The sequence below is a fragment of the Balaenoptera ricei genome, chromosome 3 (genome assembly GCF_028023285.1).
Source record: "Balaenoptera ricei isolate mBalRic1 chromosome 3, mBalRic1.hap2, whole genome shotgun sequence".
NCBI classification, from domain to species: Eukaryota; Metazoa; Chordata; class Mammalia; order Artiodactyla; family Balaenopteridae; genus Balaenoptera; species Balaenoptera ricei.
The window spans coordinates 96,155,989-96,170,524 of NC_082641.1; the positions used below are offsets into that span (position 1 = coordinate 96,155,989).

Consider the following 14,536-nt stretch of genomic DNA (forward strand, 5'->3'; position numbering starts at 1 on the left):
GGCTGCTGGACCAGATGATTCCTGTCATCCTAGGATTGCATTGTGTAATCCACACAATGCAGAGAGTCTAAGGAAAAGACTAGAGAGTCACTGTTTTGAATACAACTATAGGTAATTTGGGGTTTCGGTTAAGGGAATGAAGGCAAACGGCCTCACCGGCCTTTCTATTGTGTTGGCGTTTGTATCTGCGTGGCCAGCATGGAAGGCACTAGTGTGCAGTTTATAAGATGCTCATTATCAGGGGAGCAAATGGCACCATTTCTAGAAATTCAAGAAAGCCGTATAAATATTTGCACATACCTAGGCTTAGGCACTCGTTCATCAGGAACTGGTGTCCACGTGGAATCTGGAGACTTCTGTTCTTTGAATCTCCCAGTAAAAACAATGGCGACATCATGCATGTCATAGGCACACACTGCAGACCCAGGGATGCTGCAGTAGGACATTTCACACAAAGTGTTATTCACGCAACAGTTACGCATGCAGTTTGGAAAATATACTCCAAAGTAACTTTCCTAGTACGGGCAGTTGAAATTTAATGTTCATATCCTGAACACTATAAATGTAAGGGATCCTAGTGTATAAGGAGAATGTTTCTGTGACTCAAATTTGCATCAGTGGCCTTAAAGAAAGGGCTAGTTACAGCAGAATCATAGAAGAAAGTCTCTTTATGTCTTGTGCCTGGCACTGCTTTTGTTTATAAAGGAGGAATGGTTGAGCTGGTGACTTATAAGTTTCATGAATTCCCTGAAATTATCCATCCTTCAACCAAAGATAAAATGTTTGGACAACATTCTACGTCTCTAATATTGGTGAAAATTTGAAGTAAAAGTGCCCCTACTGTTCACATATTCCTTCTTTGAATTTGGTTCCTCAAGCCAAGGACTTCAGGAGTGAGGATGTATGTGTGAGGAACCCAGCCATATTTTATGTTAGTCACTGTACGCTGCAAAGTTTACTTCCTGTTTATTTGCATAAGACTAAACAATTTAAATCTCTAAAGCACCAACACTTTGCAAATAAAATGCTCTATTAAGTGCTAAATAATAATAATGACAGTAATCTCTACCTATAATTACATTCTTGCCTGGCACTCCTAGAAGGATTTTGGGATTTTTTTTTTTTTTTTCATCGTGGTGAACAGACATGAATTATTCATTCATCTAGGTACACTGCTTAAACCCATGTTTGTTTTTGACTGCGGTCATTCCTTGATTTTGATCAAATAAATTTCAGCCACTGGCTGGCCAACAGTTTTAATCAGGCTTTGAGGTGGTGGGTCACTGCACACAGAAACATCCAGGGCAAGACACAAGCACTCTGCAGCATGACCATCATCCAGGGAGAAAGAATGATCTAGTCCTGATTTTGCAGATGTTGAAAGGATACGGAAATCACTTCATATATGATTAGGAGAATTTTATGCCATCTTTAATTTCATAACACAATTATGAAGTGCTACTAATAAAGCAAGAAATAGGGAGAGGATTAGAAAGCTTATTTAAAACAAGGTGGCAGGATGAATTTTAAAGTATGTAGCGTGTGTGTGTGCGTGTGCGTGTGTGTGTGTGTGTGTGTATTCACAGTATTGAGTCTATAATAAGACAATGATCCCCATTTGTTTTGAAATTTCAGAACCCCCAGCATTATTTAATTTTGTAAGACTCTCTCCACATCTCGCTTTCCTAAAAGTAAGAGGTGTACCTATTTACTTTAAATATTAAGAAAAATAGGATAAATATTGAAGTATTTTATGAGGCACTTCATAACAACTAAAGATACCCTAGGGTTTTATAATCTTCCTAAGGTTACACTCATTTGTAAATCCTTTCTTTTTCCTTCCCTACTTTATCCCCTCCCTGTCTTCCCATCTTCTGTTCATTCAGCATATATTTATGGAATCCCTAATCTCAAGCAGTGAATGCTCAGTAAATAGGAGAATCCTGCTCTCAGCTGACTCACAGTTCAGTGTGTAAGAAAACAACAACAAAAACAACAAGTGATAATAATAGCAACAATAACAAATATTCCAACACAATCTGGTAAAAAAGAGGTATGTGCAGGGTTCCATGGGAGGCAGCTGGAGCTGAGGCTTGGAGCATTCCCGGAGGTTCAGTGGGCAAACAGACATGGGTTGGGCGGGCAGACTTGGCAGAGAGCAGGGCATGAGCAAGCTCCAGTAAGCCCTCTGCGCCGGAGGAGGAGCCCGTGCCTGACCATGAGGGGGCCTGCATGCTACGCCAAGGAAGCTGGGCTTTATCCCCAGGGCAAAGAGGAGCACCTAAAGGATCTGAAACAACCTGACATGATGAAGTGTGCATGTGTGGAGGATCCGGTGGAGAGGGATGAAACCAGAGGGAGTAAAACAAGAGAGGGACTATAATTTATATATGAAAACTGGTATGTGTATCTTTGCCATTTTCTGATTTTACTAAACAAATATGGTTTCTGAGACTGCATTAGCATGCGCTAATTGAATGTTTCCTAGGGCCCTTTTAAGAAAATTCTTTAAATGGGAGTATACATAATACGCAGGAATCTACTACTCTATTGTAATCATGAAGTGACTCACCCTCTCAAAAAACGTACAAAAAAATTAGAAATGTGCTCTGAAACTCCACTGGCACCTACATTCTGTGTTCCAAAATAGTATTCTTTTTCAACACTACTAGATACATCGGTTCCAAGGTATGAGCAGTCAAGGCCTGAATTTTTTTATCTTTTCTATTCTCAAGTCTAAAAATTCCTTCAGATGGTTGCAGCTTATTTAAACCTAACTAAATACTTCTTGCTGCAATGTGGGTTTATGTTTTCATATCTCTTCAGTGGGGAACTCTTGACTCTTGCCCTCCATATAATTGAGGAACATTATCTCATCTTTCAGCTAGCTCTGTTCTAGGCTCTACCCAGTTCTTAAGCATTTCTTCCTAGCAGCTATCCTGTCATCTAGCCACTCATCAAGTTCTTCAAAGTTTTTGTAAAAAGTATAATCCAAAACAAAACAGTGCATTCCTTACGGAAGATCATATGGAACACACAAAATTCTACATGGAAGTGAGAATATAGTACATGCATTTCAATTTCATGACCATGGCCAGAGTTAGGATCATTTCCACACAACGGTGCTAGTACTCTAAGGTCTGGGAGGGCCAAGTACCAGGGAACATAGTGTCCCTCTTCCTTCTGTTCTTTAGTCTCTACACATTTCACTGTTCCAGGGACAGTTATTAGTGTGCCATTTAATAGCTCAGTGTCTTAGCTTAAGAAAATACAAAAATAGGGATGAACACGCTGAGACAGTATTTCTCCGTGCAACGTTTGATGACTTGTAAATCCTCAGTAGAACCCTCCAGAGTCAGACAGTAGTGCTGTGGTTGGGATCCTGGTTCCTCTGACAGGATAATAACCAAGGTCCCTTAGGTGGGATGCAAGATGGACTCATCTAATTCCTAAATTTCACTCTGTAGCATTTTAATAAGTTTCCAGTATTTTTACTTCAAAAATTACTGATCCAGTCCTAGAAATATTAAAAGTCAAATAAAATGTTAGATGACCTTGAAGGGAAAGGAGGAACATTCTTGAGTTCCAAAGCTGCTTCTTCCATCTATTGGCTACCTGGACCAGATAGTATAATTGAACTCAGTTTCCTCAAGTGTAAAAAGAAGGCAACAGTATTCACTTTTCAAGATTACTGGAGGGATTGAGAAATAGCACATGAATAGTGTTTATACAGTATTCACTTTTCAAGATTACTGGAGGGATTGAGAAATAGCACATGAATGGTGTTTATACTCCAGGTATATGAAAAGACTGTATTGTTATAATTTATCTAATTACTTTCTCCAGAATCCTACTCTAACAGTGCTTATAAATGACTGTTAATTTGTTGATGAAAACTGAATGTTAAGTGCTTCTTAGCTACAGTGAATGGCAATTTTTCCATCAGTTGCAAATCTTGTGTATTAGACAAGAACCCCTTGGGAAAAGGAAGCCAGGAAGGACCGATTAAGTCCACACAGCCAGGGCATGGTTACCTGTTATAAGGTGTGGAAAAGGTTGCCAGGACAACATCACGGCCATTAATACGAATCACGTCTGTAACTGCCTGCAGGATGTTGAAATAAAAATGAGAGTCTCCTGGAACTGAGCAGTTCAGGCGAGCTTTAAGGAAAGATGTCCACTGTTTCTCCAGGACTCTTTGTGACCCTCCCATGTCATTCTTACAAACCTGAGCCACTCTTGGGAAAACTACCTGCGGAGGAGAAACATGGAGAAAATGAAATGCACTTACTTTTCGTGGAGATCTTAGTAGAATTTGCCTTTCTTAGAAAACAGAAACAGAACAACAAGGTGCTTAATTTAATCCTGTGTTTCTAAAATCAGTAGCAAAAAAAAAAAGAAGGGAAAAACTCAGCATTGGAACAGCATGTTTTGAAAGATAAGGCTGTGGCATTTAATACAGAGCCATAAATCCTTCAGGGGATCAGCTCCCAGCCACATAAACTCATTTCCATACAGACTGCTTAGCTTTTTATTTCCTCAAACAAAAGCACACTTGTATGCACCATCTCTGCCATCCTCACTAGCTGCCTCTGGGCTCTGCATCTCATACTCTGAATTCCTCTAACTGTGCAAGCCACCCTGGCACTGAATTGTGCCCTCTAACTTAGTGATCTTGATCTACTCTCTGATAAAAATAACTGAAATAGACATCCCCTAAGTGTTCTATTGCTTTTTGTAATACAGTCAAGACCCTTGGTTTTCTTAAAAGATATTGAATATTTACACTCTCTCTCTGGAGCAACTCAATTTAAAACAAAAAAACCTGATGAGTGGACCTGGAAACCACATCTTAAGGTGCTTGAAACTCAGTATGAAATCAACCCAACATCTATCTATTAAATTTTCAATATAAACATTTAAGAGGTTTCCCTGTAATCTGTTACTACTCAGAAAAAGCATACAGGGGTTTGAGGAAGCAAAATGTTTCACTTCCACCAGTCTTTGGCTGGATCTTCTCAAAACGATGACCTTGTCATTAGATTTATGGTTCTTATTTCAAAGTCATTGATAACCACACTGGCCCAAAATTGAGACATCCTCCCCTCTTACCTTTCCCATGGTGTTGTACTCCACCGCTATTTCCCTAAAGAAGAAGTAGATGTAGTCTCCATAATCTACCGCTTGGACAAAATACGGTTCTGTGGACAAATGGGCACTTTAATTGGGGACATGTCACACAGAGTTAAAAGAACTGCAATCAGCTGCAACCAAAGACATGTTATTAATTAAAAGTGTAGGGCCATTAGACATTTGGTTAACACTAACCATTTCTAGTGACTTCACACATGCAAGTGCTGGTGATTTCAGAAAGCATTTAAGCCTACAGATTTTATCTTTCAGAAGCGGTTGCAATGAACAATGAAGAATAAATGAGTTTTGCATATCTATGTAATTTTATTTTCCACAATACAACGCTCAAATTACAGAATGGATTTTGTACACATCTCTTTGTCACCCTTGACTCAGACAGGGTTGTGAACAGCTTTTTTCCTGTTCCCCACCACCTCCAATCCCGTTCCCTTCCATGAATGAAGTGTTTAGTTGTTTTCACGTGGGACTCTGAAATGAGAGCTTGAAGCAGGAAAGATAAATGTCACGTGTTCTATTATAGTGGCATTGGTAGTTTTGATAACACTCCAGAAACTCATGGGAAGTGAAAAGGGGAGGTAAATAAATCAACTGGGGGCAAAAGGTGCAATTTCCACCTTCCTGTCTGTGAGAAGCCATTACTAAAATGCAACTACAGTCTGGTCCATCCAGGCTCTGAATCTCCCTCAGGATATGTATCTCCCCCACCTCCCCTCCTTTCTTCTTTTAATTGTTCACCTTTCAACCATTTTGAATCATGCTTGACGGTCCGTAGGGTTGGGCTGTCTCCAAGACTCCGGTAAATGACTGCATCAATGGCAAGGAAGTCAGTCACTGTAGCAGAGTACAGTTTTCCGTCTTCGAAGAGAAAGAGAAGAGGTGGTCGGAGTTGCAGCAAGACAGTGGGCATGGGGCAATAATAGAGGCCTCCCCCGCCCGGCTTTCCTGTATCAGGCAAATAAGATAGGGCACCTGGGAAAAGCCCAAGAGTCTCTGGGAGAACACTTGGCCCACATTCCTAACCATTTTAAATTGGGATCATGAGAGATGAAACATTTTTCATTTCTTAAATTGCACGGCAATTTCTAAGCAGCAGCAGCTCAGGGAACAGGGTAAATGAAAAATGTTGTTTGCTTCGCTCAATTAGATGTACCTTGACTGAAATCTCAAGGCCAAGGCCTCTTGGACACTGCAACTGCCACCACACCATGGTAAACTGGATTAGGTAGGAGCCCAGGGAAAGATAGAGACTGATTGTATCACCAGAAAATTTAAGTGCAAGCAGAAGTAACAGTGTCCTCGGCCTGAGCTGGTGAGGGAAGTTGAAGAAAGGGGATTCATAAGCAAAAAAGAGCTGACTAAAATTGCTACGTGTATCCTGCGAGTCTCTGCTCCTCTTTACCTCAGTTGTGAGAGCCACTAAGCCCTGCCAATCTAGCTTTCCATTTAAGAAGTATTTGCTTCAGTATTTCCAAAGTCACAAACTGAGAACATTCTGATATATAAGAAGCCAAAGTAAAGGGGTCGGGGGGAAGGGATGGTGCTGAGTTCAAATTGGTCTTTCTTTAAGAATTCATGCTCTTTGGGACTTATGCTTGAGGATACATTCAAGGCAGAAGAGAGCGAAGATGACTGAAGGTGAATCCTTGAAATTTGGGGTTCTTTTCCCGATTAGCAAGCATTGTTTACACAAATAATCAAATGGGCTGTTCTGGAATAGCAAAATCTATGTAGATGAAATGGAAACACTAATTATATTTAATATAAAAAATTACTTCCTTGGCTCATTTTTAATGGATGACATAGCTTCATTAATTGTGGCTTCGAAAGCATCTTCAAAAGTGGTTTATATACAATGCAGTATTCTTTTAAGCTCTTCCACTTGTGGAATAAGCATATGGTTTGTTTTTTTTTTTTAAATCTTATCCAAACATACCTAAGCAAAGTTCTTGATGTCTACTTTTGGTCTTAACTGACATTTGCTTAGTTTCAGGATAGAGCTGTCTTCACATCTACATTATTGGCATTCGTATATCACAGTAAGTGTTGACTGTTCGGGTTAGATTTTAACTGCAGACAGCACACCTTTCTATCGATAAACATATGTCTACAAAAATCACAACTTTTCCTATAGAATCATAGCCCCAGGACATACAGATACACCTGAAGAGTGGAGGGCAGTGGGAGCACTGTCTGTGCGTGTGTGGTTATTGCTGTTGAACACTCCCCCGTCTCTTTGTTTTACATTCCACACTGGGTATCTCACCAGAACTTTTACTTGTAAAATCAAGTACTATTTTGGCACTCTTCGTAATATGGCAACTGTTGAGGTGCAACAAATACCTTCTGTTTATAAGGGCTGAGCTTTTATGAGATTTCAGACATTTCAGTGAACACTGATTCAAATATACCTGTTGGAGGGGGCAGAGGCACAGTCACAGGTTGGTCTCACATGGCTTGCTTCTGGAAGCTTGGTGGCCTTAGTAAACACTCTGCCCATTCTCCTCTTTCTACCTCAGGCTACTTCTTCTTAGTTCATGGTTAAACTTGTGTTCTCCACTGTAGCCCACATCCTCCATGGTACTGACTAATGCGGGTGCCAAGTGTCAGAGAAGTGTTGCTGCAGAAGTTATGCACTTGAGAATATACTCAAACACTCTTACCACTGGCCTTGCCCCTGGCCGTGCTTACAAACAGGTTTACGAGACTTTGTGTTTCTCAGAGTGCTGCTTCCCGACAATACTGTGCTCTACCCTTGGAAGAGAACCTGAGAAACCTTTCCTTCTGAACCTGTCACAAACCACTTCTTCAATCTTTGACTGCCGATTCAGGCCCACAAATGGATGACATTGAGGATGAAGTTCAAGGAGCTAATCTTTTTTCATAATCAAAGCCCTAAAGTCTCTTATCTGGCTAGGATGTGCCAGTTTTTAGCTGCTGTGATGGAAATTATAGCTAACTGCTTTATTACATGCCATAACAATCACTATTATACCAACACTTCTCCCTGTACCCACCTCCACGTGCACAGCTGGCAGTGAATTCCTAAATAAATTTCTAATTAAAACACACACACATGCGTACACAAAAGTCCCAATCTGAAAGTCATGGCTTACTTGCTGCTGTTTTATATCCTTTGCAATGGAAGGAAGGAGTAGGGATGGGGAGTATGGGTCAACCTCAGCTAATCAGCATTATCCCCTTGGCCACTACAATTTTTCTATCAGAGAAAGGCATGTAACCTAATCAGGTCAATGATATTTGAGAAGATGTTTGCTGGTAACTTATGAGTGTGTGGTCTCACTGCTCTGATAGAGCTTCCAAAAGCTTCCTTTTGTCTCTTTCCTTCTCCCTTCTGTATGTAGACAAGAGGACATGTAGCCCTAGTTGAGCCCTGGCAGCCATCCTGTGACTCTGAGAGCAGCCAGTCTCTCTCAGAGAAAGAAAGGAAGCAGAGCAGAGAAATGAAAAGGACCTGTGTCCTGGATGAGATGACTGAGTTGTTGAATCAAACCAACCCCGAAGTCTACCTTACCTTAAATACTCAATCCACATTGGTGGTTCAAGGTGGGATTTTCTATTATTTCAGCCCAAACATGCCCTAACCAGTATGTTGCATGTTCAGTACAAAGTTGTTATTCTTTCTGAAGGCACAAAAGCATGGGTAAGCGTGGCAAAGACTTCTCTTAAGAAGCAAAAGTACAATTTCCATATGAATTTCAAATGGAAAAGGCATTGTTAATTACGCTGTTCACTAGAGAATCAAAGTACAACTGTGACTCTGCAAATCCTCCAGAGTAGATGTGCAGCTACAGGCTGAGCACACAAAAGCAAATGCAGTGAGAAGAAATCAGGTCATTTACCTGCAAACAGTGCAATGTTGGCATGTTTGGCATCGTAAGGGCATCTGGCCATTCCACTAAATTCATCCCCAAAAGGTTCCAAAGTATCCATCTAAATGAAATAATAGGACTTAATTAAGAACAACAGCAACCAACAGTAGTAATAGCAACTAATATTTGCAAAGCTCTTAATTTGCTAAGTAATTCATATGCATGGTGCAAATAATCCTCGAATACCCTCTGAGGTTAAGTCTTTCGGTTTCAGATGACGAAGCTGAGGTTTAGAGAGATTAAGTCACTTGACTAAGATTCTACAGCTAGGAGAGTCAGAAATTCAGTCATGTCTGCTTGACTCTGAACCACTACAATAAAGAGATTCCTTTATTCCAATAAAGAGTATCCTTCTGGAATGCTCAAGAAGTAGCATCTTTCTCCTTGGAAAAGGAATTTCTGAGGCAGACACCAGGAAAACTTAATTCCCCTCCTTCCTCTACTCCCCATGAATTATCTGTTGAGTCATGAACTCTATAGAGAATGACTTCAGTTTTGGTTTTGTTGTGCCCGAGGAGTCCTGCCTTTGTGGGTTAAATCCTAGAATTCGACGCTGGAATTCTTTCTCGGGTTACCTGATAAGAATAGTATGGCATCAGCAAAGGTACAAAAACATGGATGCAAGCAGAGCTCAGGTAGCCTTTGTACCTACTTCAGAAACATGTCCCATCCTCAGACTGTGCAGGTGAGAAAGGCCCAGAAGCTGAGAGGCTCCCAGCAGCCACAGGCTGCTGCTTGACGTCCATCTCCTAATGCCCAACCCTGGCCTTGTTCCTGTGAGCTAGAGGTTATTACTGGCCTGCCTGTGAGCCCTTTTTAAAAAAACTTTATTTATTTATTTTTGCTGTGTTGGGTCTTTGTTGCTGTGTGCGGTCTTTCTCTAGTTGTGCCGAGCAGGGGCTACTCTTTGTTGTGGTGAGTAGGCTTCTTATGTTGCAGAGCATGGGCTCTAGACACACGGGCTTCAGTAGTTGTGGCACGTGGGCTCAGTAGTTGTGGCTTGTGGGCTCTAGAGCGCAGGCTCAGTAGTTGTGGCGCACGGGCTTAGTTGCTCCGTGGCATGTGGGATCTTCCCGGACCAGGGCTCGAACCCGTGTCCCCTGCGTTGGCAGGTGGATTCTTAACCACTGTGCCACCAGGGAAGCCCCTGTGAGCCCTATTTTAAAACAGGGAGATTGCATATAAAAACCTGGATTTCTTGCTTCTTTTGAACAAGTTGGATAGTCAGTTTAGGCTGTTCTTACCCAAGTGGCAGCAGGCTATACTTGAGTAGTGGCAGCCCCTGCCATTTTCTTCAAACAGGCATGTGGTCTTTAGCACCAGGGCCCCTTCACCCACAGATTATCCTGACAACCTGCTTGCTTCACTCCTGTGAGTTACCTGTCTGGCTCCATAGGCATTTGCAGGTGAGGCAGGGCCTTACTAGCTGTTCACCAAATTTCATTTCCCTTTCCTACATATCACACTAAACTACATTTCCCATCCTCCCTTGCAGGTCAGGTATGATCACATGACTGAGCTCTGGCCAATGGGGTGTGTGTAAGGCTCTGCACCACCTCTAGGTCTGGCCTCTAAAAACCTTCCAGGGTCCTCCCCTCTTGCTCTCTTTCCACATTCTTCCCTTAGATACAGAGGATCCAGTGGAGAATTCCAAGATCCTGAGAGATGGCAGACACAAGAGCAGAATGGAGCTGGCTTTCTGAATAACCTCCTCATAGAACAGAACCTCTCTCACTGACCCATACTTGACGGTGAAGTGAGCAGGAAATGAACCTCTGATGATCAGCCACTAACGCTGGTCAGTGGTGAGCCCACCTAGATCAATAATTAAGGGGGTTCCTACCACACAGGCTTCTTCCTTACACCATGGATCGCCCTAGAATTTAAATCTCAGCACCACAGAGTCCCTAGAGAGATCTCCTCCACATTATTAATGTTTTGACCCTCTCTGTAGTTCAGTCTTCTTTATGGTTTTAGGGTATTTTGTTTATCATATGGCAGTTGCCTGGTTTGACTACATATATGAAAACAGAAAGAAGATAAACCTAAGACAGCACTGGTGCTGAGGAAGGATCTGTGAAAAGGCCTTTAGCACTAAATCAGGGTGCCTTAAATCAAGGTGCTTGGAGTTGCTGCCCAGGAGGAAGGAGCGAGGTTCTTACTGAGCAGCCGCTAGTGTGGTCCAACACTAGCCCTTTGCCCTCAACCCACAGAAACCTTTTCAGGGATATGACAGGCCCTTTCTCTGTACAAGCACTTTGAAATCTCCCCCATCGAAGCCATCCTATTTGTTTAAACTGTAGCCGAGAATCACATAAAGCAGTGTGTTAAAAATGTAATTTTCGGGAAAAGATGTTCAAGTTAGACATCCTTTAAAGCAAATGTACGCTTCTCCCAGCACATTTTTATGAAAGTCTTTTCCTAATATTTTGTCCCAAGAAGAGCTTCCTGCTGAACTGTGACAGACTTTGCGGTCTGTGGCAAGTATTCAAAGTGATGCTTGGTACCCAGTGATCCAACGGAAATGCTGTTATCCCAAGCAGTGCATGCTGTAGTCCTGGCAATGGGGAAACAATAACATACAGTGGGGATATATTTTTTAAAATGTACCTACTTCTAAAAAAGCGGCTATAGCTATAGCTAGTCAAGGGCTAGTCAAGAATTAATGTATTGGTTTGGGAACTTGGAAAAGTCCAGAGACAAAAACAATGCCATGGTGAAATCCTCCTTCCATGAAGTAAGAGCTAATCCTTGTAGCAGTCATCAGATCTTAGACTTAACAGCAGCTCCTAGTAAATTAAATCACCATAGGGTACAGATAATTATACTAAGAACCAGCCTGACTTGTGCGGAAGTTCAAGAGGTTTAGAGAACAGGAGGGAAAAGGTATGGAGTGTAGTTGTAGATTTATAGTGGGCAGCCTTCAGAATTCTTCCCCAGATAATCTTATTTGGGGCTCTAATCTCTCTAATATATTCAGCTTACTTCTGTTACAAAAATTGTGTTAAGTCAGGGCACGGTGCAGAAGCAGAGACCAAAATTTTGTCACTCTCCTGCTTCAAATAGTTTAACTTGACGCTTCTGCGCTCTGAGAGTTGGGTTAGTGGAAGACTGGTCATTGTTTTTGCTTTGACCCTTTGGTCCTGATCTGGAGATAACAAGCACTTAAGAGAGAGGCTGTCCATTCTCCCTGCAGCCAAATACATTATGTCCCACATCCTCAGCAAAGTCCCTCTGTGCCCCGAGAGTCTAAAAACACTTGTCTGAGCAATGCCAAGGGTTCTCACTACCATTCGCCATGCTAGATGTATCCTGTCTGTGGTTTCTGAGAGGCCCAGCAGGTGTGGCTAGAACAAGGGAGTGGTGAAGGCATCCCTTAGAGGTGAAGCATCCTGGGGAATGGAACACGTGCAGGAAGAATGAGTTGGACCACTTGCAGGCCGGGTATCACAGTGCCAAGAAAACCTGTAATTTGTCATAAAAGATAGCTTTCCAGCTAGGGAATTTGTTAGGATTTGTTAGAAGCATTCATCTTAATGAGTCCTAAACAATGACACACGGGGATGGAACATTAAGTGGTAGAATTAAAGTCCGAGCTCCAGTATACCGTTACTGGCTGGATGTTTGACTGGCCTGCTGCCTCTATTACAGCCTGAATCGGCTCCTGTCATTATTTAAACTTTGGATAAGACAGTATTTTTTGCATTAATTTAGATTTAAAAAAATACTGCATTGAAAGTATCATTTATCTTGATTACTGAATTTTTTTTTTTTCCTGAATTTTTTTGATGTCCCCCCTCCCCCCCCCTTACATGTTGCTCCTGAGCCAGATGCCTCACTTGCCTCACCCTAATCCTGACCCTGCTGGTGCCCGTTTCCAAACATAAGATGGAAGATGAGCATGAGGGTAAAATAGACCCTCCCTCCGATGTCTATGCTAAGGCAGTCTTTTAAAACTGTCACATCCAGGCTGGTGAGCCCTCTGGTCCTGATATCAGCCCAACATTTCTTTGCTCATTCTTCACACCCCTAAGGTTTCACTTTATGCTGCTGAAACCCAAATCTAGATACGCTCCCCATGTCGCTCCCTCAATCAAGGTTGACCCGTCCATCTTCTTGTTGGAGATCTTTATTCATGTCCCGTAGGCATTGCCATCCATGGTGCCAGGCATACTCCTAACGTGCAAAATGGAACCCCCGTGTTCTCACCACCACCCCCTCAACCCCACTGCTCTTCCTTTACTCCCTGTCCAAACTGGTGGCCGCCCCATCTGTCCACCCACCCAGGAGATAGCCCTGCAGTCGTTCTTAACTCCTGTCTCTCCTTATCCTGTGCTTCTTGTTAATTAGTAAAGCCTCCTGGTTTTTGTCACTTAAGTATTTCCTGAATCTCATCTCCTCCCTTAATCCCTGAGGCCACCTCCCTCTCTAGGCTCTTTTTTGTTGTCACTTGTCACCTCACAGTCCAGCACTTCAGAACCAAATGCAGTTTCTCAAGCTCAGTAGACTGTTTCTTACTTCATGCCTTTGTTCATACTGTTCCTCTACCTGGAATGCCCTTCTCCCTTCATTTGGTAACTTCTCCTTCTTCTCTAAGACTGAGGTTAGGCATTATCTCATTCACTATTTACCCCACAAAATCAATCGAACACCTGTTCGGAGACACTGTGTCAGGTTCTGGGCAATCACAGACGCTTGGGTTTCTCCTGGGCTGGGGTGTCGTGTTCCATACGTGGGGACAGCAGGAGGGAACACTTGAAGATGGGAGTCGTCTACCTCCTTTTGGAAGCTTTCCCTGACTCCACATCTCAGGCTGATATAAGCACTTTTCTGTGATGCTTCCATCATGCTCTGCATTATGTCACCATGGCAGCAAACCCATGGGACTGCAGTTTTCTTCTCCCTGTCTGGCTTCCCTAAGGATGGAGGCCTCCTATCTGTCTTTACAACGTCAATGCCTGGTCGCGGGAGAAACTCAATACGGGTTTGCTGAATGACAGACTGTTGCAGAAAGAAGGGACAAGGAAAGCCAGAGAGGTAGAGCCAAGACCTCAGATCATTGCCACCTCTGCTCCTTCAGCAACACCACCATCAGCTGCATCAGAACTAACTAGATTTATTAATGCTGCCAGGGTTAATTTTTTTCCCCTTGCATAAAGGCCAAGATAAGTAAGGCCATAGTCAAGTAAGCCGAGTGCTGAATGGGATTAAATTCCTGTGTTCTTGAAAATCTTACCTAGAGGAAAGTCTGCAGTTTCCAATGGCATGCTTTTGAGATCCCTTTAAAAATAGGAATCGTTCACAGTATAAGTGTGTTTTTGTGCTCCGAGAGGAGATGGTAGGGTGGGAGGGAAAAAGAGAAAGGGAGAGAGAGGAAATCCACTATGTGGTACATATGTTGGCGTTCTGAACAATAGAGAATAGGGTTTTACAGAAACGAACTTCGCTGGGTCGGCTCTTTAAAGCCGCGTCCATCAATCCTGAACAAACAG

The 14,536-nt window shown here is 42.4% G+C and overlaps 1 protein-coding gene across 6 annotated transcripts in view; it reads right to left on the minus strand.

Moving 5' to 3' along the window:
* Positions 1–14,536, minus strand: part of SEMA6A (semaphorin 6A) — a 127,657-nt gene that overhangs the window by 38,081 nt on the left and 75,040 nt on the right. For all 6 annotated transcript variants that reach the window (XM_059916922.1, XM_059916920.1, XM_059916919.1 and 3 more), the window contains exons 7-11: positions 9,015–9,105; positions 5,890–6,009; positions 5,113–5,201; positions 4,035–4,252; positions 301–432 (exon numbers count right to left, since the gene is read on the minus strand). In XM_059916922.1, coding sequence (XP_059772905.1) covers positions 301–432; positions 4,035–4,252; positions 5,113–5,201; positions 5,890–6,009; positions 9,015–9,105 — 650 coding nt within the window. The remainder of the gene's footprint in view (positions 1–300; positions 433–4,034; positions 4,253–5,112; positions 5,202–5,889; positions 6,010–9,014; positions 9,106–14,536) is intronic.